This window comes from Acartia tonsa, chromosome 6 (assembly GCF_053477335.1).
Source record: "Acartia tonsa isolate MP-2025a chromosome 6, ASM5347733v1, whole genome shotgun sequence".
Taxonomy (NCBI): domain Eukaryota; kingdom Metazoa; phylum Arthropoda; class Copepoda; order Calanoida; family Acartiidae; genus Acartia; species Acartia tonsa.
This window is the reverse complement of record NC_137265.1, coordinates 49,056,365-49,080,854: the sequence shown is the minus strand read 5'-3', so window position 1 is coordinate 49,080,854 and position 24,490 is coordinate 49,056,365. Positions and strand designations below refer to the sequence as shown.

The following is a 24,490-nucleotide window of genomic DNA, read 5'->3' as shown; positions in this document are numbered from 1 at the left end:
TGGCTCAAAAGAGTCATTATTAGGTGCTTTTTTTACACAAAGTTCATGTTAAGTACTGATACTCCCTATCCGACAATTTTTGAAATAATTGAAAATAGTGGATAACTACTGCAGGGGCCCTGACACTGCTGGGCCTGTACTGTACCTGCGTTGCCCTAACCCTGCAGGAAACCCATTACCCAATATAACCTAACCTAACCTGACCTATGGTAATAAATAAACAGACGAAAACTTCTCCTCCTTTTTTTATTATTATTATTTTTAAAAGCGAAGCTTTTCTATAATTAGGGTCGGTCCGTCCGTACGTCCGTCCGAGATAGATAGCTTTTATTCGTTAATTTAGGCATGTTAGAATTGTCCTATCGATTTCAAACTTTGCATGATAATTCCTATAGTAGTTGGGTACGATTTAGAAAGCATAGCAACTCTATAATCATTACCAGAATGTCCGTACGTCCATTTTAAACATGTTGATTTTTCTACTTTTTTAACAACAAATTTTCAAGTGTTCTAATTATCCGTTTGATCTGATTTTTGGTATATTGATTCCTGGGACAACAAAGAACAATATTATAAGTGAAGCAACTCTATAATCAAATCCAAAAATGTAAGTATGTCCATAAACATTATCCTGCTTCAAGCAGTTTTTCAACAAATTTATTTACAATTTTGCTTCGACTCTTATACTTTTAAATTCTGATTATTCAGTTCAGATACTATACAAGTGTTAATGTCCGTTTGTCCTACCGTTTCAGTGCTTCGCTTTTATGGATGTTGTCATCCTTGTTTAAATAGGGGTGATTAGAGTTTCAGTACTATGTGTGAATGAATTGTTATAACGATCTTTTATTCTTTTAGTTTTGTTATTGCTGCGCTGCTTATGGAAATTACTATCCAAGTTTCTTTTATGAATTTAAAAAAAATCTTAATGAAGAAATTATAAGAAAGTTGTGAATTCACTTCCGCACATATTCACAAAACAAGGATGACAACATCCATAAAAGCGAAGCTCTGAAACGATATGACAGACGAACATTAACTTTTGTTGAGTGTCAATACTGAATATACAAAATATGAAAATTTAAGGTTTGACAAAATTATACGTAAATTTGTTGCAAAACTTCTTAAATACAGAATTCTGTTTAAGGACATACTAACATTTTTAATACTTGATTATAGAGATGCTTTGCTCATAATATTGTACCTTGTTGTAATAGGAATCAGTAATAAAAAAATCAGATCAATCGGATGATCTTATCACATAAAATATTGTCATTAAAAAAGTAAAAAAATCAACATGTTTAAAATGGACGTACGGACATTCTGGTAACGATTATAGAGTTACTAGGCTTTCTAAATCATACCTAACTACTACAGGAATCACCATGCAAAGTTTGAAATCGATAGGACAATTCTAACATGCCTAAATTAACGAATAAAAGCTAACTTTCTCGGAAGGACGGACGTACGGTCGGACCGACCCTAATTATAGAAAAGCTTCGCTTTTAAAAACAGGGCGGGAGGGGGCATTGGGCTGTTTATTACACTAGACCCCAAAGTTTTACAAAACTATGTTCTTATTCGTTGGTTCAATAACTATAAGGACATTTTGATTAGTTAATTCATTAAGTTGATTTTCCAAATATTTCATTGATTGTAATCTACAGCAAGGGTAATTGTGTTTATCATTATAGGGGATGTACATCAATTTAGCGGCCATTGTCTTATCCCTTTAGTAAATGTTTAAGAAGGTTGATTAATAATGATATAAGTTATTTAAAGTAAACTGGCATTTTGTGCTTCTTTAATAATTTGAAGCACTTATTATTTGATAATAAGAAATTTATGAGGTATTGATTGCACACCTTATACAATTCTATTGTTTTAATCCAGGCATAAAGTTATAATTTTTTTTATTATTTATTCTAATTAAGACAATGTTTAGCTTCTGATTAAACACTTAAGCACAAATTAGTTAAATTTGTACGTCATTAACATGTAGTAAAAAATTAAATCAGGACTTTGTTAGACGTTTTAGATTTTTTTTTATATTTTTTAAAGATTCCTATATAGCTGGTTATGCACGAAAAATTTTCTTCAACTTTATTAAAAGTAAACTTAAAGTAGTCATTGATAGTGATAATTTATGCAAAAAAAAAGTATATGAAAGAAATTATTTTGCCTTAAAAATAACAGCTCTAGCTAAATATAAGTTTAAACTTACTAGGCCATTTCTATCTTTAAGTAGTTTTTTGAACTTGTTATTGGACATCATTAAAGTATGTACACATACACCTGCAATAAGGTCCAAGAAGCAGCTCGACTGCTAATATTTATATATACGGTTAAACTTCCCTTATAAATTTTTGAATCTTTACAAAAATTCAGACGTCTTATCTTGTATATCAATTGAGTAATCAATTCAGTTCGCAAAACTTGGATAGGAATTTATTCTTCAGAAGCTACTTCCCTTTCCCTAGATAAAGTTAGGTAATTAATGCATTCCAAAGAAAATTATAGAATGTTATCATGACGCTAAAAGCTAAACCCAAAGAATTCAAAGTCTGTTAAATTTTTGGTTTTAAATAAGGACAGTTTTTTCAGGAAATATATTTTTAAAAGCGAAGCTTTTCTATAACTAGGGTCGGTCCATCCGTACGTCCGTCCGTCCGTACGTCCATCCGTAACGGATAGCTTTTTTCGCTTATTTAGGAATGTTAGAATTGTCCTATTGATTTTAAATTTTGCAGGGTGATTCCTGTAGTAGTTAGGTACGATTTAGCAAGCGTAGCAACTCTATAATCATTACCAGAATGTCCGTACGTCCATTTTAAACATGTTGATTTTTTTACATTTTTACCAACAAATTTTAATGTGATCTAATAATCCAATTGATCTGATTTTTGGTATACTGATTCCTGGGACAACAAAGTACAATATTATAAGCGAAGCAACTCTATAATCAAGTCCTAAAAAGGTAAGTATGTCCATAAACATTATTCTGTATCAAGCAGTTTTTCAACAATGTTACTTACAATTTTGCTTCGACTTTTATACATTTATATTCTGATTATTCAGTTCTGACACTATACAAGTGTTAGTGTCCGTTTGTCCTACCGTTTCAGTGCTTCGCTTTTATGGAGGTTGTCATCCTTGTTACTTGACAGTTTGGACACTGCTATTTTGTACAACCCAATCAAGAATAAAAGTGCCCAAAGTTTTAAAAGCCAACGAGTGAGAAAACTTTGGGTACCAGTATAATTTGCCCTTTCTCCCTGGTAGTTCACTGTATAACAATAGCACTTGAGTTTAACATGCAAATATGTACTATACAATTGGATATAGAATACGTGGATATATTGACAGGAGAAAATTTGTTGTCACTTTTGGTTGCTAACATGGTCTTCATTTATTGGTCACTTCGTTTTTGCAGTTCGAGGGGAGGGCGGGGTAGAGGGAGATTCTTTATTTTAGCCAGCTGTAAGCATCAGTTTATAAGAGTGCATGAAAATTTGGTGCAATATCCAAGTAGATCTAAGTAAAATCGATTGGCATAGAAAGTACACTATATACCACGTACTTTTTCTTTAGAATTAATTAAATTTTCCTTGTAAAAAAGTTGAAATTGTCCGGAAGTCAATAAGTTTCATAAAGAATATATAAAAATATCAGGAATACAAAGGTAGGACAATGCTAAATAAATAAATATCCCCCATTTTCATTTGTTGCACGAAAATTAAGGGGTAAGAGTATGGAGATAGATTATAGTATGTCCAAATTTTGATCCTCCCTGCAAAAACTTTAATAAGTGCAAAAAGAGCCGGGTTTTCAGGACAAGATAATGAAAAAATATTCTTCTGGTGATTTCATGTTTGAAGATAGGCCAAAACCTTGCTACTTTATATTACAGGATAAGTTGTATATGAGTGTGTAATTCGTAAGATCTCAGATCTCGTAACCGGCTCTATCGATAATCAAATAATTTTAAGGTTAGTTTATATTTAAAGAAAAGGTTTTAGGCTATTTCAAAAATAAAAGTGAATGTTAGTGGGGAGGGTTTGGAATGTTGCAAAGCCTGAATAAAAGTGTTAATAACTGACACAATACCGATGTCATAAAACAAATATATCGACAACGTGAAAGTTTAACATAGGGTATTCATTTACATAATGTATATTGAGATATGACCAAATTCATGATTTCTAACTTAGTAATACCCTCGTGACTTGCAATTGGACCCTCCCTTAAACAACCCATCCCCTCCACATTCTGATTGTATAATAAAATGATTGTACACTGTCGGCATGCAAATTTTAAATTTTAACCCCAACCCTTCTTTCTTTATAAACGAACTGACCAATAAATGTTAACCATATTAGCAAGCTAAATAGACGACATATTCCAACTGTCATTATATCCATTAAAGAAAAAGTGTCACAACTGACACATTATCCATATAAACATATTTTAATGACCCTATGATGTTCTAGTTATTACAGGAGGGGGGGGGGGGGGGGTTATAAGAGCTCTACTGACAAATTTTGGGAAATTGTCAACCACACCTTAATAGCAACATTCTTGAAATTAAAAATACATTTCTCTATTTGATTTATGTCTTTTTCCTGTATAATATTGAATATACTTTAAGCTTTTTTAAAGTAGCGCAGCTACTCTGATACTATGGTCGTACGTTCGACTTTCCTTTTAGATATTTTATGGTTAAGGCATAAAGTAAAATAGGTCATACAGGAACATTGGATAGTTTATAGTCCCCAAAGTTTTATAATAATGTTTTCTTATTTGTTATATCAACAACTTTGGGGACTTTTATTAATATTTGATTGGTTAGTTCAAACGTTTCAACCACAAATTGTCAGCTACGGAAGGGGTATTTTGTGTATCAGCATTGGGGGTCACACCAATTTATTGGCCAATGTCTTATCCCTTTAGATCCCTGAGTATTCATAGCCTTTATGTCATTATTTTTCAACTGATTATGTGACATTGTTATTGCTGCGCGTCTTGAGAACAATTAGCATAATTGTCCTTGTTACTGTATAACATTAAATAGTTTTAGGCTTATTAATAAGTATTTCGAAAATTGTAATTATTTTGCGTTATAATTTTTCTCACAGCCAAAAACCGTTTTTACAAATTAAATGCTATAAGAAAACCATAATGTTTTAATGTAATATTTTGTTGTAAGTTTTGAAGAGAAATAAAATTTTAGATTTAGAATCTGTCAGCATTTTGATTAATGGCGCATTTCTGAATTTCACAAAATGTTTCAGGGGCATTGCCCAGTATTTCGCCAAAGAAACTTTTATTTATCCCCCCGGGGAGAAAGGGGACAATGGTTCACGTTCTCTCATTCTTAGGCCTAAAAACTTTGGGTACTTTTTATTAAATCTTAATTAACTAGCTGTTTAAAAACTTTTCAACCAAAAGTTGTAATCAATACATCATCATTAGTAATGTACAATGTACATCCATTAATTGTCCATTGACTTATCCCTTAAGATCACTAACATACGCCAATTAGCATCCTTGTTATCTCCTTCATAAGATTGTTATATTCATTTTTAAAAGTAAATCAAGTTTTTTCTTCCATTTGGTAAGCTATGATACAAAATAGAACATTGTCTCTATGTCTGTTTGTTCATCCTATAAAATCTCGATAACAGCTGAATTTAACAACCTATTAAAACCACTTTCAAAAGAAAATTTAAATGGAAGGGGGCTGTTATGGTTGATTTTACATTTGCGAAAAAAAGGATTTTCTATCATTTCAACACTTTGAAAGATGATTCTTTTTCTGATTTCTAGATAATATATGTTTGCTTTTTATGCATAGCTACTCCAGTGCCTTCTTATGTTCATACGTTTGTACGTCAGCTTTGCAGTTAAAACATAATTAAGGACTATTAAAAAGACTTATCTTATAGGGTAAATGTACATTATATCAGAGATTTTATAGGTAGATAGATCTATAGTATAGATGTATATACAGACAACTATCTCCCTTCCTATTTCAACGACCCTTTTCGTCTGCTTCTAAATTATTTTCTGCTTCTTGGCTGTGTTAATATAAGCGACACTATTGGTTGAATTTCATTGACCCAATAGAAAGGTTGCATTCACAAGGTGGTTGCAATGGGAAGATACAGTTATTTAACCCTTTCTTCCCCTAGTGTTTTACTCTAATGGTAGATAGACAACGTTACCACTTCTGTGACGTCATACAATATAAATGACCTATGAAAGGCTATTTATATTTACCAATGGTAAGATATATGATGGCCTACCATTGGTCATTTGTATTATATGACGTCATTTTTATAATTCTTTATTTGCTGCTTCAGATCTATTTTAAGTTTATGTGCTAAAGAGTTGAAAAGTATGCTTATGAAACTTAGGGGATCAGTACATTTTACTAGAGATCTAAAAGGATAAGAAAATGGCTAATAAATGGATGTACATCCACATTGTTAATGCACAAAATTTCCCCTTCTGTAGATTACAATAAGTGATTGAAACGTTAGGACACTCAACTAACTTTATAAATTAGCTAATTAAAAGTTGATAAGTCAACAAATAAGAAAACGTTATTATAAAACTTTGGGGACTAGTGTAATAAAAAGCCTATTGTCCCCTCTCTCTCTTTGATATTTTGCTATATGATGCTTTACCACTAGAGAACTTATCATGCTAAAGTTTGAATTTGAAAAAAATATTGCAAATTTTATTTTAATCCAGCTTAAGTATGTCTGCTCAAAGATATTAAATCAAGATTTTGAAATTAAAGATTAAGACAATTTGGGACAGGTATTCAGCTATTTTATTTAAATCATTCATCTAATAAGGTCATGACAGGGGGGGGGGGGGACATCGAACTGCAATTTACATTAGTACACAAAGTTTAATTATTACATTATCTTATTCGTTGGCTTAATAATTTTTTGTTCTTTTATTTTGTTCTTTCTTAACAAACAAGTAATTTTCAAACCTTTTATTGAATAATTTTAATCTACAAAGGGGGTAATTTTGTTTATCATAATTGAAGATAAACAGGATATCTGTGTTATAACATTGTATCTGTAGATTAAAATCACAAAAAATGATATGTAATTGAAATGGATTACAATCATACAATAAAAATTCCTATCCCAAAAATTAGCCAAATATAAAATAAATCTAGTAATGTAGGAGTATAATATTTTAATTATCTAAAGACTTTCTCGTATTCATTCGAAACCGAATAATATTCAGTGGATTAGAACCGGTTCTCATCTATACGAAAAAACTATGTCTAGCATCGTATTATATCAAGCCATCAGATCAAAGCCATTTTATATCCGCGGAAAGCTGTTTATGATGCGAGAGATAACTATTAATTCATATACGCCATTCTTACATGTAATTATATCAGACCTCTTTTTGATGTTTTTATTTAAAATTAAGTTCTACAAACAAATGCATTGTTAACATATTAATTGTTCGGATACGAAAATCTTCTAGCTCAATTAGAAGCTAAGATAAAAGCCCGGTAGATGGGGTTCAACTGTTAAGGGTTAAAAACTGCGACATTTCAACTCTTATTAAAAGCGAAGCTTTTCTATAATTAGGGTCGGTCCGTCCGTCCGTACGTCCGTCCGAGATAGATAGCTTTTATTCGTTAATTTAGGCGTGTTAGAATTGTCCTATCGATTTCAAACTTTGCATGATGATTCCTGTAGTAGTTAGGTACGATTTAGAAAGCGTAGCAACTCTATAATCATTACCAAAATGTCTGTACGTCCATTTTAAACATGTTGTTTTTTTTACTTTTTTAACAACAAATTCTTATGTGATCAAATCATCTGATTTTTTGTATATTTATTCCTGGGACAACAAAGTATAATGTAATAAGCGAAGCAACTCTATAATCAAGTCCTAAAAATGTAAGTATGTCCATAAAAATTATCCTGTATCAAGCAGTTTTACAACAAATTTACTTACAATTTTGCTTTGACTCTTATAAATTTATATTATGATAATTAAGTTCTAACACTATACAAGTGTTAATGTCCGTTTGTCCTACCGTTTCAGTGCTTCGCTTTTATGGATGTTGTCATCCTTGTTTTCTTTAAAATATGCCCTGGATTATAAATAGGTTTATATTATTTAGATTTCTAATGATTTTTATTTTTATACTTCTTAATAAATTTGGACTTTAATACATTGTTGTACTTAAATACAAAAATTTTCTAATTATATTTCCATAAAATATTTAATGTTTTTAATGTTCTTCTAATTAGCTCGTTATAATAGAATCTCTATATTTGCTTTGTATTTGGTTGGCAGATATATTGTCTTGAAGATGAATTTAAAAAGATAATTTTTAAAAAACAGTCTAAAAATTTAAACAACTTCTATTAAAGATAGAAAGAAGTGTGATACAGTTTTTGTAGATTAATCTGGCTAATGTGTACTGTGTATGTATACTATAGCCCACTTTGTCTTCCCGTCCCCCTAATTCGCCTTCATAGTTGTTATTTTCACGGCAATTATTGGAGATAAATGTTTTATTTTTTTGGTTAACATTGCAATTGCCTCTGTGCATCTAATCTATAACTTACTAGTCTATATCCGGCCAAGCCCAAATTGTGACGTCATAAAAATGAGAAGGAGAGAAGAAGTGGGAGAGAAACCCCTAAAAAAGAGATGGATAATTCCTCATTTTTATGACGTCACATGGCTGATTTTTGACACAATTTAACATTACTTTATACTTAAAATTCTATTGTAATAAGATTTTCTTGGCTGCTGTTTAAAATATCTATCTGATATTTCGTATGCATTTACAAAAAAAATGTTTTTGCAACTACTCTATTTCTTATTTTGACACGTTTAATGTTCGTTTATTTGTTAGTTTTGATGTATAAGCTTCGCTACTTATTGAAATAGCCATCCTTGCTATTGGAAAGAATAGTTATTTATCGCACCGTATTATAGACAGCTTTCTGCAGATTATAAAATGAAAAATCATAAGATTAAACCACAAGGAAAGCAAAGCCGAAGCAAAGGCTAACAAATCTAGTATTATTTTCATGATGTTTATTTAATATTCGTGATCAATTGTCTATAATACGATGCTATACATGATTTTTTTTCAGTATTGCTAAGAACCGTTTGTATCCAGCGGATATTAGTCGGTTTCGAAGCCATTCTGGAAAAAAGGGAGTTTACTTTGAAAGTGCCCCGCCGCGTTGTTAATTTGATTTATCTATAATTGCGATTATTAAATCTAACGATTCCAGAGAACTAGTTCACCGAGAACGTACAAAAGCTTTAAAAGTACAGTTAAATAAATATGTTTTTTATCTCTTTTTTGTATATTTGTAAAGAAAATAATATCTGTAAAACTTGAGCAAAACCTTAATATGGTTGTACAAGATAAGTGCTGTACAAAATTGGATCTTCAAATATCCAATGATCAATTTTTAATGACCGCAAAAAACAAGGACAAAGAACTTCCATATTTGTAAAACAATGGGGGATAAGAAAAAACACAAGAAGTTTAAATGGTTTGTGTTGGCCTTGAGCAGGGTTTGGGCTATTTTGAAAGTGGGTTAAACCCTTCTCTGCGTTTCTTACTTATCATTTATTATGTTTTATTCTATATATATATCAGTAAACTGTTTAGCAAAGCTACTCTATAATTTACTTTGTCTGTCCGTCCGTCCTTCAGTCCGTAACGCTATGATACGTGATTTTCTCGGCTCCTATTTAAGAAAGACAGCTGAAATTTTTAGTGTAGATTTCTATGACATATGCCCATCTAATATATACATTGTTTTGTCCATCTGTCTGTTATATGGGGTGATAAATCGATTCCTAGAATTTAGGTTTTCATGATTTTCTTGATTCCTATTTAGGTTTGACGGCTGAAATTATAAGGGATTGAATATGCTCATATTCTACATATTTCCATCATGGTTCATTAAGATTAGTCTTTTAATTGCGGTGCTAGATCGTTTGCTAGATGTTATGACACTGCTCTATAGTAAATTTTTTTCCGATATCCATTCATAATATTTGATCTTCGCTACTTATGGATGTTGTAATCCTTGTCATTTATTATATTTCACTCAATTTATATCAGTTAACTGTTTTTTTTATATTTTACATGGAGGTAGGGAAAATAATTACATCGGTACCCAAAGTCTGATAACCACGTCATATTATTCATATTGATTTGTAAAACTTTGTGTATAAAATTTTATTTGTTAGTTCAAAATTAAAAGTATCAAAACGTTAACCAATTATTACCAAAGGGGTAATCTTGTTTATTCTCACTGGGGATGTAAATCAATACATCGCTCATTGTCTAATTACTATTTTCTATGTTTTTTGGCATATAAAGTATATATCTTTAAAATTGCTGCGCTTCTTGTTAATATAATATTCCTTGTTTTACATTCTAACTAAGCTTAAACTAATCCATAATAAAAAGAAGTAAAAAAGTGCGCTCGACCATTTTTAAAGAATTCTAATGACAAAAGAGGTGGACATAAAATCGCCCACTTTTATTGGATCTTAAAATATTTAATACTACTTAAATAAATCATACATTTTTATGAGCTTGTTCGTAGGAACCCGTGTGGTTGAAAGTGGGCTCTTTAAATAACCCCCCTACCGTGGGAGGGAGGGGACATTGGACTTTAGTAACTATAATTGATTCTTGATTGGTTGGTACATACTAGCAGTGTTCAAACTATTCTACCAATAGTATTAGCCTCCACAAGGGTAACTTTGTCTGTCATCATTGAGGGTGTACCTAATTTTTTCGTCCATTGTTTTATTAGAGAACTAACAAAGAACGCAGGGATGAAGGGGTATACAAATGGTTATAAATTATTTTTCCCCCCAATTATCCTTATTACCGATAACCGCTGAACCGGTAGGGTTTTCCTTAACAGGGTAGCTTCTCATAGGTCCTGGGAAGGTTTATAATTATTTTGGGGGTGGGTACCACCACCCTACCAAGAGAAATTACAAAAAAATCGAAAAAAATTTAATATTTGAGAGACTTGAAGGTAACATAAAGAGGTATCGTAGATACTTGGACAAAAAAAAACATTGAAAGTGTCACTAGAGGCCTCTAGGGGCGTTGCTGCTAGTTATGTGTAAAATTCTACCTTTTGTAGTTAGTATATTGAAAATAGTATAGGAAAAGAAAGGGGTGTAAATTAATTTTGTCATCATTGCCTTCTGCCACCCTGGGGATCGAAACGACATTACCAAAAATACATTTTTGATTGTAATAATGATTTTCACCCACGATTATTGAGTTTAAGTACTACGGCCATTTTACAATATACACCTACGTGCTAAAAAGTTTAGATTATACTTTTAAATCCGTATTTTAAAAAAAGTATGTCTTTTTTGTTTGTAGCTTAAGAGTTCGATAACTACTGAATCAATTGGATTCTTCATTAGATGAGAAAAATTATTCATGCAAATTTGTGTATTTATGCAATTTTTATCATTTTGATCTACTTTCACATAATTAAAAAAAAAGGCAAAATACGTATCACTAATATATCATCCAAAATATCATTGGGTAAGGTGGTTTTGATTTTTTTTCGATTTCAGAAAAAAGAAATTGAGCCTATATATCTGTGTAAATAGTGTAGTAAAAACAATTTATGTAACAATTTAGATATAAATTCTATATATATCATGTTGAAGACTGTATAACATCATTTCCGCATAAATTCTTGTTTGTTTATCATATTGTCAAACGTTCTGTATATCCTGTTTTTGTCTGAAGCTTAAGATCTCAATAACTACTAAACTGATTAATTTCACTTATTAGGGAAGCTTTACTTAGGATGGTTTTATGATGTTTTTTTTGATAACATTATTTGGGTGCTTTTTAGGCTAATTCCTGCCAATACTCTACCCCTTTGAATACAGATACCCTAGATAATAAGGGCGCAACCGGTAGTTATTACTACAGCACAAAAAACACCTCCCCTTAACTGTGAATTATAATAAATCTAAAGTTTTAAAATCACTTTCATAACTTTAAGGACTTTAATTCTAACTAGAATTCCACCAATTAATTCATTCTTAATTAAACCTCCCCCCCCCCCCCCTCCATAATTTTTGCATTTTATGATATTTTAACGGAAGCTAAAACACACAGTTGACGACAAGAGAGGAAAAAAAACATTTTTCAAAAAATATTTTTGTTCCAATATATATCGAATTTTTTATGTACATTCTACAATAGGGTAGAGTTAACTTTTAAGTTGTTTAATTTTTTAAAATAAAAATATGGCAAAGTCTCACTTTTAACTATCCCCAGGGAGGGATGAAACACTGTACTATAAAAGGCACTGGTAACCAAAGTCTTACAATCATATCTCATATCTAATATCTCATAGTGGACTTTATTAAATCTTTTTTTATAATGTTGAAACACTTAACAGTGTCGAATCTTTTCAGCTCCTATTCAGGATTTATGGCTTAAATTATCTGGGATTTAATATGCTCATATTCTACATATTTCCATCAAGTTTCATTAAGATTTGTTTATTGATTACGGTGCTAGATCGATTCCTAGATTTTAAGTTTTCGTGATATTAAAGGTTGCGTGATTATAAAGGTTTCGTGATTTCCCTATTTTACCAAGTTTAATGTTTATTGTATCACACTGCTCTGTAGGTTTTTTCTTCAATATCCCTTCTTTATTTTTTGCTTCGCTACTTATGAATGTTGCCATCCTTGTTTCATTACATAGCCATAGATGATTCCATAAAACTATGTTATGCTTGTTTTTTTGTTCATCATGGTTTAGGAACGTATTTTTAACCTGAAGAAATGAATCAATGAATGAAGGATAAATTCTTAAATTTATTTAATTAAAAAAATTTACATTCTTCTATTACATTGTGTATAAAATTTGATGACATGATAATTAAGTGTTTGATTTTGTACATTACATTTACATATGTTTTTTCTCTAGTTTCCAATTTAAAAAAAGAGTATTTGTAAACCTGATATTAATGTTCAACCCTCAGAGGTAGTATTTTAGTGATTATTTGCCATTGTACTTATAAAACTTGTGTACAATATCGACCTACTGGTTATATATTACCTAAAGTTTTACCAATATACATTGTCAATAGAATAACTGAAGATTGATTGTCCATTTCTTCCCTAATTTCCGAAGTTGTACGACAGATAACCCAACTATTGCAAAAGCTATTTTCAGCTACTTCGGTCAAAGGGGAAAGCGATATAATGTATAAACGATAAATACATTATACATTAAAAATTTTAATTTTTCAAATTTTGTTTTTTGATTGGAAGTTTGAAGCTTTTTTAGCCAGACGTAAATATTGAGATAGGATGAGGGTTCTGTGTACACAATCGGAAACTAAGATTCAGCTGACCAAATTTTACCAATATACATTGTCAATAGGATCAAAAGTCAGATTTTAAAGATGAATTTTAGCTGCGTAGCTTCTCTACAAGTTTTTCTGTCGATCTTTAGCAGCAAAGCTACGTTGTTATTTACTTTGTCTGTCTGTGAGTCCATCAGGAACGCCATAAGAAAATGTGATTTTCTCAACATTATAGTAAAACACTAGAGGTAGAAAGGGTTAAACCGCAACCCCCTTGTGCTACCTTTCTATTGGGTCATTAAAAACAACAAAATGGTGTCGCTTATATTAACACAGCCAAGTGGCAGAAAATAATTTAGAAACAGACGGGAGTTAGTTGCCTGTATATACATCTATACTATAGATCTGTTTTCTCAACTGCTATTTAAAATAAACAACATAATTTTTTGCGAAGATTTTCTGTAACAATTGGCATTGTAATTTACTTTTTTTTGGTTTAAGACCCCTTGTTTACTTAGAACATAAAGTTCCTTGAACAGATCTATAGTATAGATGTAAATATATGCAGACAAATACCTCCCTTTCTTTTTCAAAGGCCTTTTTCGTCTGCTTCTAAATTATTTTCTGCTACTTGGCTGTGTTAATGTAAGCGACACCATTGGTTGATTTTCAATGACCCAATAGAAAGGTTGCACAAGGTAGTTGCGATGGGGAGATACAGTTATATAACCCTTTCCCCCTCTAGTGTTTTACTCTTATGGTCCTTGTTAAATATTGAAATTTGTAAAATTTAGAATATGTAGACACTATGCTGAATGTATACCTTATTGAAAATACCAACAGAGAAAGAGAGAGAATGGGCTGTTTATTACACCAGTCCCCAAAGTTTAATATTAACGTTTTCTTATTCGTTGGATTAACAATTTTTGGGAGTTTTAATAAATTTTGATGGTTTTGATTGGTTGGTTTATTTAGTTGAGTGTTTAACCACTTATTGTAATCTACAGAAGGAATAATTTTCTGCGTCATCATTGAGAATGCATATCAATTTATTGGTCTTTGTCTTATCCCTTTAGATCCCTGAAATACCAACCAACTGTAAAGAAATGTATTATATACATATAAAAATACTCACTAAATATTTGAATGTATAAATCGTTTCTACATTCAAAATTTTGAAAGTTTGAAGCTTTTTTAGCTAGTAGTAAATATTGAGATTGGATGAGGAAACACCGAGGAAACTGTGTACACATTCGGAAATTAAAATTATATTATATTAAGAAAGCTTTAAGGCTAAACAAATTTAAATCAACCTTTCATCCTTTGATTCCTGATTAATGCAATAAATATTTATATGTTCCATGCATTTCTAAGCTGAGATACCGTCGGGATTCCCTAGTAAGGCAAAGGGACCACCTTTAATTTTCCATTCAATGCTTTGAAGACATCAAATTTTCAGTTATCTTTTAAGGTTAGGTTAAGGTAGGACTGAGAGGTGTATGATACCCATATGCTCTTTGAAGAGGGAGGGGGGGGGGGGGTTATGTTAGGGTTCAAAAGCAAAATAAAGGATATTTTCATCCTAAGCTTTTTCCCATATTGGCTGTACCTGTTTTATGCATAAAAGAAACACAAATTTCATTTTATTCTTTCTTTATTGGGATCAAAAACAGAGTTAAAAAGTGTCCAAAGATTTATATATATTATTTATATATCCATTTTTAAAGTAATCGATATATTATTACTTTGATGTTGCACCATATTTTTATGTACTCTTAGACAGTTATGCTCGCAGCTGGCTAAAAAAATGACAACCCCTATCCACCCTTTACCCCATCCACCCCCTCACCCTATCCCCTCCCCTCATAATGGATGAACGTTCTGACCAATAATGAGTTCCATATTAGCAAGCTAAATTGACGGAAAAAAGTTCTCTATCAATATATCCATTTTTACAAAGATAAATAAGTTTATTAAAATTTCAGACTTTTTAAAATGATTTAATTATACTGAAAAAATATATAAAAAGAATAGAAATAAAATGAGTTGGAGTGAAATACCCAGCGTAGAGCTTTATTATGCAGAAGGTAATAATACAAACCTCTTTTATCATACATAGAATAGTTCTTATATTGAAAATTTTTGGTATTACAAACGTATGACTGAGTGATGATACACTGATTTCTCGTATTCATTCGAATCCGGTGGATAGGAACCGGTTCTCATCCATACGAAAAAACTATGGTTAGCATCGTATTATATCCAGTTTTCTACGAATATAAAAATGTACAATTGTAAGATACAAACCAGCTAAATTGTACATTCTATATCCGCGGAAGGCTGTTTATAATACGATGCGAGAAATAACTATTACACCTCTTCCCAATTATAATCAATAAAATTGTCCTGTCCATAGATTTTAATTATTGGTGGAAAACTTTAGACATTGCTTGTTTTTCTAACCATTCAATATTTTGATAAAAGTTCCTTGAATTTTTAAGCCAACGAATGTGGAAACGTGATAATAAAAAACTTTGGGGACCAGTAAAATCTAGCGTCTATTATTCTTGGTCGATCGTGCATTTAAATGAGTATGTTATCACTTGGTTGTTATATGGATAAAATCGTTTTTTATGTTGTAATATACCTATGGACTAGGGTTGGGCCGGATACCGGATATCGGGCTGATTTATAATGCCGGATATCCGGTTCCAGCAGGATATCTGGCCAATGTTCGATATTCAGCAATTTACCGGATATCCGGCAATTTACTGGATATCCGGCCGGATAACGGGATATCCGACCGGATAACCGGCCAGACCTGATATCCGGCCCAACCCTACTATAGACAGACACCCAAGAAAGACATCCTATTACTTCATTTTCTTCATTTTTATTTCAGAATCTGCTGGTTGTCGGGCCGTTTTAATGTGCATTGAGGAACTAGGTAGAGTGTGCTATCATTACTGCAGAATTTTGTCTTTTAAATACACAATTTATTACATAGACATTTTCTATTTCTTTTGCAAAATTAAAATAATTTCCTAATTAAAACAATGATAGTAATCTTTTTTTATTCTGATAATTTCATTCAAATCTATCTTTTTTAATTACAGGTCAACTTATAAAACAAATTATACATTTTTTCTTCAAATATGTAAATAACATCCAAAAAGATGCATATTTTGTTTTTTAAGTTGACCTCTTATTTTTTAGTTATTTTTTTTACCTGTTCAGAGACCTGCAGCTCCTGAACCTGGAAGCCTATCTAAAAACTCTTAAAACTTGGGAAAATTTATCATATAAGAATGATTTCATCCCTAATAACCTATCCTCTCAGTCCAAAGATAAAGCCAATAATCACTGTTTACGCAAATGTGTCAGAACTTCCCTCCTAGCCCCTTTTATGCGGTAATGATAGCACACCCTTGTTGTAAAGGACTAAATGTTGAGCTTCACAAGATGGATATTTACCAGAAATTTGAACAAAGAAAACCTTGGTTTATGAAGGTATGTACGTCGTTTTTTTAGGAGCGTAGCTGCCCTATTATAACGTCCAACTGTCCTTTTCTGTTCCACCTATAGTCACTAGATATATAGGATGGATATATATAATAAATTTTAACAAAGAAAACCTTGGTTTATGAAGGTATGTACGTCGTTATTTGTAGGAGCGTAGCTACTCTATCATAACTTTTAAGCAGCCTTCAGATTTTTAAATCAAACATTGTAGTTATTCCCAAGAGTGGAAAGTTGTCAAAGTTTTATAAACGCTTTCTCTCATTTGCTGGACTTAAACTATTCCAGTATATTCAATATAAACAGGATTTCACTTGGGAGGGTGGTGGTACCCTCCCAAAATATAGTTATAAACCTGTCCAGGACCTTACAAGTACATTTACACAGGGAGGGAGGGGCCTTTGGGCTGTTTATTACACTAGTCCCCAAAGTTTTATATTAACATCTTCTTATTAGTTTGCTCAAAAAGTTGAGTATTTAAACGATTCAACCACTAATTGTAATCTATAGAGGGGGTATTTTTGTGTATAATTATTGGATATGTACATTAATTTATCGGTCATTGTCTTATCCCTTTGAATCCCTGACAAATACATATATTTGATCAAAAACATTCCTGTCGAAGTCTGGTGGTCAAAAGAATTCCTAACCATAACTATCTATCAAGTAACCCCTTTTTACTAGCGAATCTACTCTATAATTTACTTTGTCTGTCCGTCCCTCATTCTGTTACGCTTAGGATTACGTCAAATATGATTTTTTTGTCTTCTTTTTAAGATATTTAGAGTGCTGTTTTTTTTGTGAAGGTACCCCTTAACAAAGATCATAATACATTTTTATTTTTTTATGACCAAAAAACACCTGCTCTATAACTTTATTGTCCGTTTGTCCATCAGTTACATACTTTTAGTCAATGTCATCCTTGTTCTTCTTACTCTTACTGCTTTGAGTACCTTTGATATTTCTAGTGTTATGTACTCTGCTGGTTTGTAGTACCCAATCAAAATTTTTTTTAAGTTTCCAAACTTTTGTAGCCAATAAATGAGAAATCTTTATTATAGTTTATAAATCTTTTGTAACCATGCAATATAACGTACTAGCGGCCTCATGGGGCAAAGGTAATTGAAAAAAAAATTAGGTACCTTAAAAATCAAAATAGGTGAAATTTTTCTTTTTGGAGGGAGGGAGGTGGGGTTGTCCCAGCCCCCAAGAAATTAGCTTGAAACTACCACAGGACCAGTAAGTGTATTCCCTGAAGAGTAGAATCCAATCGGTTCACTGGTAGCCGAGATATTGAGCTTCAGACGGACGGACAGACATCAAGGTACTTTGTAGTTTAGATAATAAAATGTCCCCTGATTAAAAAATCTAAATCTGCTTTTTTCATTTAAACTTTTAAAACAGAATACATATATTTTCAACGTCCAAAAAACTGTTGGTGTATATAAAGTATTTGTTTTTCTTAAGTATTTTAAAAATGTTATGTTCTAATATTACAGCAAAAAATGTATTTATTGAATCTTCTATGATAGGTTTTGTTTGTCAATTTCTTCCTGTGACCTATTAGGAGCTTCACTGTAGAGCTACAACGATTCAATAATTATCGAGATCTTCGGTACAGACATACAGACAGACAGACAGACGGACCGATTACTCTAAATATGTTCGTTTTCTCACATTCTTTTTGTGTTCAAAGTATCTCTGTGCAAGTTTTGGAGGATCGCCCTAGTTTTCTTTAAAATACAAGGTAACAGGGAGGGGGGTGGGGGGAAAGGGCCCACAGACCAAACATTAGATTTAGTGTTAATTCCTCAATTTTATATTGGTTTGAATGTCTAAACACTGTTTGAAGTGGCTATGATGACGTTTTAGTGTAGGATATCTCAACTCAACATTATTGGATATCATTCTACTGGGATAGATACAAAGAAGATAAATTATTGTTTTCTTGAAAGCCTGGTGCTACCCAGAGAAGGAGAGGACATTATATTTTAAATGATACTTGTACCCAAAGTTTTAAAACACGTTCTCTAATTAGTTAATTTCAAAACTTTTGGGACCATTATTCCTCTCTTTCCCTGCATTGAAGATTGGGGGGAGGGGGGGCGATCCTCCCCTTTTAAAAAGCAAAAGTATAAAAACAAATGTTGAAGGAGGGGGGGGGGGGGGAGTTCAATTTAATTTTTCCAGGTATGATATATATTGGGAGGGTGTTGGTACCCTAAATCAAAATAGATAGAACCTTCCATAGACCTATGAGAATGTCTGTTAATATTGGTCAGCTCCTTCATCGATTAGGAGGGGGGGGGGGGTATTTTAGCCAGCTGCTACCATCACCTTATCAATCAGAGTACGCGAAAGTCAGGTGCAACATCCAAGTAACAATAAATCTAACTATTTAGATGAATCCACAACATACAGTACCAACAATTAATGACGAAGGCTTCATACTTTGGGAAAGGTAAGAATTATATCGTACTCATTCGAAACCGATTAATATCCGGTGGATTAGAACCGGTTCTCATCCATACGAAAAAACTATGTCTAGCATCTATTATATCCAGTTTTCTACGAATATAAAAATGTAAAATCATAAGATTAAAACTAGTTTTTAGACTTTGCCTTCGGTATCGCTAAGCTAAAAGAACTGGTATTAATCTTATAATTGTACATTTTATATCCGCGGAAAGCTGTTTTTAATACGATGCGAGAAAATAACTATTTATCGCATCGTTTATAGACTGCTCTCCGCGGATATTTAAATGAAAAATGAAGATTTTCAGTATGGCTGAGAACCGGTTCCAAACCAGGGGATATTAAACTGTTTCGAAGCCAAAGGAGCCACTTTTTAGCTATGTACTATCCTATCTGTAAGAAAAAAAAAATATTGACCTTTAGTTGACCAAGTATATCTCTCCCTGGGAGGGAGGAAACATTAGAATGTAAATAACACTGGTTCCCAAAGTTTTATAACCACGTTATCTTATTGTTGACTTAAAACTTTGGGTACTTTAATTAAGTTTAATTGGTTATTTGATTAGTTCAACTAATGATTTTATTAATCAGAGAGTTAATTTTGTTTATCATGATTAGGGATGTGTATCAATTTCTGCATATCCTTATATAAAAGTAACAGGATGTCTAGGTGTGTATGTTCGTCGGCACCGAAGGATCTTGCTAACTGCTGGACAGATATGGTTCTCCTGTAGAGTGAAACTTCCTATAGTACCTGGGAAGATCACCCTTTATGAGAAATCCCCACAACTAAAGTTTTTTTTAAATTTTCTTTCAAGTTAAAGTTGGGAACGTCAACCCCTCCCATGTTTAGTGCCCCTATGGGCCTATAGAGGCGTAGCTGCTTAAAATCTTGAAAATTGTTATTCATAAAACAGATTTATGGTATAACTACATCCCCCCCTTTTTCAAAGACCTTTTTCGTCTGCTTAAATTTTTTTTTTCTTCTACTTGGCTGTGTTAATAAAAGCAACAACATTAGTTGATTTTCAATGACCTAATATAAAGGTTGCACAAGGTTGATGCGATGGGGAGATACAGTTATTTAACTCTTTCTCCCTCTAGTGTTTTACTCTAACATTCATAATTTTACTCTATTCTAAAAAGGTGAAAAAGTAACATGCTTATTTTTGTTTATAAAAATCATTGTTTACATAATGAATAGCATGTATTATTGTACACTTTTTACTTTTACTTTTGTGATTTTTATATCTTAATGAATTTTCTGTATATTTGATAAGTTTGTCCACAATTTTGAGATTGTTAATAGCGAAGCTACTCTATAATTCGAAATGTCCGAGTGTTTGTCCGTTAGACACAAAATTGGGGAAATGTGATTTTCTCGGATTCCATTCAAGATAGACTGTTGAAATTTTTATGAATTAAACAAGTTCACATTCTACATATTTCAACCAAGTTTCACCAAGATTAGCCTAATAATTGGGGTGATAGATCGAATTCTAGATTTTTAGATTTTCGTGATTTTTCGATTCCTTTTCAAGATTGACGACTAAAATCTAAAATAGAGATTGAATATGTTCACATTTTTCATATTTCCATCAAGTTTTATTGAGATTTGTCTATTGGTTGGGGTTCTAGATCGATTACTAGATTTTTAAGTTTTCATGATTTACTTGACTCCTATTCAAGATATACAGCTGAAAATTTTAGAGATAAAATAAGTTCACATATTTTAATTAAGATTTGTCTGTTAATTGTGGTGCTAGATCGATTCCTAGATATTTAAGTTTTCGTGATTTAAATGTGTCGTGATTATCAAGTTTAACGTTTTTTTCCGATTTTCATTTATAGTTTTTGAGCTTCGCTACTTATGGATGTTGTCATTCTTGTTAATTCTTATGTATGAAATTTGTATAAAAAGGTTAAGACAAATTAATATTCATTCTCAATGATGCTAAAACTTCCCAACTTGTAGATTTAAATTTTATACAAAGGAAGGAGATTACACAGACAAGAACGTTCAAGAGTGGGGGAGGGGGTACTGGGGTGATTTTTTATTTTTATCCTCCCCTCAAAAAAATAAAATAAAAAACCTTGGACGTCCTTGCCTCTATATTACAAAGATTACCCCCCCTCTTCCCCCACCCCAATATAAACTTGGGAGTGCCTAAAATTTTTAATTTTAAATTTTTTACCCTTCCCCCCCTCCCCCCACCAATCAAAAAGCTGGACGTCCTTGTACACTGTTCTGTAAATTATATAAAGTTTTATAATTAAGTTTTCTTATTCATTGGCTTAAAAACTTTTTGTACTGTTATTGAATCTTGATTGGTAAGTTCAAATACTTGTCCAACAATCATTTTAATCTACAAAAGGGGTAATCTTGTTTATCATAAGTGGGAATTTACATCAATTTGTCGATCATTGTCTTATCCCTAAATATCTTTGCCAGGAGCGAAGCATATCCACAATTATGTTTATCTGTTGTTGTCTTTTTCCGCTTTGCTGCCGGTTTTACAATATGATCACGGCAGATGGAGGAAAATGACCGCTGCAGTTAAATAAACCAGCATTGTGTGACCGCTAAATGACCGCCGGTGACCGAGGACTGAAAGCAATTCAAAATCAAACAGAACAATGAAGTGATTGTGATTATTATGTTGATATAATTACAACACAAAATTAAAATAATGATATTGATAAAATAAAAGTGAATTATTCATTTTGAAGAAGTGAAAACAACCCATAAACATTTTATTATCAAAATATCAAGTTACAGAGCACATCAAATGAAAAATAAGCAAAAAGAAAATTTCAAGCAAAAGAAAATTATTTTATCCCCCAGAAAAAAAAGAAATTTGTATGTTTGTGATTTTGAAATTGATAAAAACCAATGGTGGCAGTTTATGGGTTCGAATCTTGGCCCAAATCCCATGAAAACTATATGCGTTAAAAGTGTACCTATTTTTATTATGTTACATGCACGTTGGTGTTAGTTATGGAGAGTTCCTTGGCCCCAAAATAGGTGCAACTTATTTCCGTGCACTAAGTAAGGACTTTGAGATAAAGGTCTTGGAATGAAGTCGTCCTTGATATAAATTTGAAGACGAAGAAAGTCGCTAAATGTGACGTCATAAAAATGAGGGATTATCCATTTCTTTTTTAGGAGTTTTCTTTCCCACTCCTCCTCTCCTCCTCCCTCATTTTTATAGCGTCAGAATTTTTTTGAGCGACTCTCTTCGTCTTCTTAAATTTCTGTCTTAAAACTTACTCTACATGGTAAATTTTCAAATATCTCCATTGGACTACTTCTAAACCTTCCCCATCTGGTTAAAACATGAATTAGCCTTTATACCGAGCACTTTTGATTACGTTAATAGGTAGCCTAAACCTGCAGGACTAATCTAAACCTTACTAAACTTTTTCTATCCAGAGGTGGATTCTTAAAAAACTTTTTGGCTCACTGCCTCACTATAATTAGTGAGTCTCACTAAACATTTTTGTTGAAAAATCCTCTAAAATCACATGAAAAATCTACAAAAATCAAACAAAATCTTATCTTAAAAACCCTTATTTAATTTTATTTAATTTTTTTAGATTTTTAATGCGATTTTGGAGGATTTTTCACAAAAATATTTAGCGAGCCTCATTTTAGTGAGGCAGTGAGCCAAAAAGTTTTTAAGAATCCACCTCTGATATTTTTTCTATGTAAAGAGAGTGGGCGTATGGGTTGGTACAGGTTGTTCAATCGCGATATGTGGGATTTTTGGCATTTACATTGATAAAATAACATTTATTTTGCCATTTTAAATTTAAAACATTGAATATTATATTGTGAAAATTTATATCTTTACCATTCAATGTATTTTTAAGCAAGGATGATAACATCCATAAAAGCAAAACCCAACAAATAAGAAAGTAGGAAAAGTCACGGTTGGATAGGACATTGGGCTGTAAATTATACTGGTACCCAAAGTTTTATAATCCCGAAATCTTCTTCGTTAGTTTAAAACTGCTGGTTCTTTTTATTTAAGTTTAAATGGTAGGTTCCATCATAAAGAGGGGTAGGTAATTTTGTTTATCATCAAGAATCATCAATGTTTGAAAGCTATCGCCTGAATTAGCGATCAACGCTTTGCTCCAAATGTTGAAAAGCTTCGTTTTTTTAAGATGAGTAAATGTATGTTATAAAATATATGTTTTAAAGTGTTAAGCTTAAGTGTATTTTGAAATTTTATATGGAGAAAATAAGTATGAAGCAAAATTGAAAAAAAAGTTTAAATTTATCATCATTTTGAAATTTGTAGATATTATTAACAAACTGAACTTTTTAAATCTCTTTTTAAATTTAGTTTTGCTTCTATTATGTATTTTGTTTATATCAATTTTCAAATCTGTCTGTAGAGGATAATTAGATGTACATTTTAATTCTCCAATTGTGATAAACAAAATTAACCCTTCTGTAGATTATTCGTGGAAAGTCCTCAAAGTATTAAGCCTATAAATAAGAGAACGTTGTTTAAAAAATAGATTACCAGTACAATCAATTGTTCTTTTCCTCCTTGCACATTTCTTAACCTTTTAGGAAAGAGTGACGCACGGACAGACAACACTAATCCTGAAGTAACCTTGCTGTTCAAATATTAAACAAGGATGACAACATCCATAAAGGCGAAGCTCTGAAACGATAGGACAAACGAACATTAACACTTGTAGATTGTCAGAACAGAATATTAATGCATCAGTACAAACAATATTGTAAGTAAATTTGTTGCAAAACTGTATATTTATAAATAGATAATACTGTTTAAGGACATACTTACATTTTTGGGACTTGTTTATAGAGATGCTTCGCTAATAACATTATACCTCGTTGTAAAAGAAATCAGTTTTTAAAAAATCAGAAGAATCGGATAATGATAACATACAAAAATTTGTTGTCAAAAAAGTTAAAAATCGACATGTATAAAATGGACATACAGACATTCTGGTATTGATTATAGAGTTGCTACGCTTTTAAATTGTACCTAACTACTACATGAATCATCATGCAAAGTTTGGAATCGATAGGACAATTCTAACCTGTTTAAATTAACGAA

The 24,490-nt window shown here is 31.7% G+C and overlaps 1 protein-coding gene across 1 annotated transcript in view; it reads left to right on the top strand.

Moving 5' to 3' along the window:
* The first annotated feature begins 15,380 nt into the window (after nt 1-15,380).
* LOC145322855 (glutathione S-transferase 1-1-like) overlaps nt 15,381-24,490 on the top strand; it is a 57,752-nt gene continuing 48,642 nt past the window's right edge. The window contains exons 1-4 of the mRNA XM_080165180.1: nt 15,381-15,484; nt 16,300-16,344; nt 16,837-16,907; nt 19,319-19,377. Of these exons, the coding sequence (XP_080021306.1) occupies nt 15,439-15,484; nt 16,300-16,344; nt 16,837-16,907; nt 19,319-19,377 (221 nt within the window). The 5' untranslated portion in view covers nt 15,381-15,438. The remainder of the gene's footprint in view (nt 15,485-16,299; nt 16,345-16,836; nt 16,908-19,318; nt 19,378-24,490) is intronic.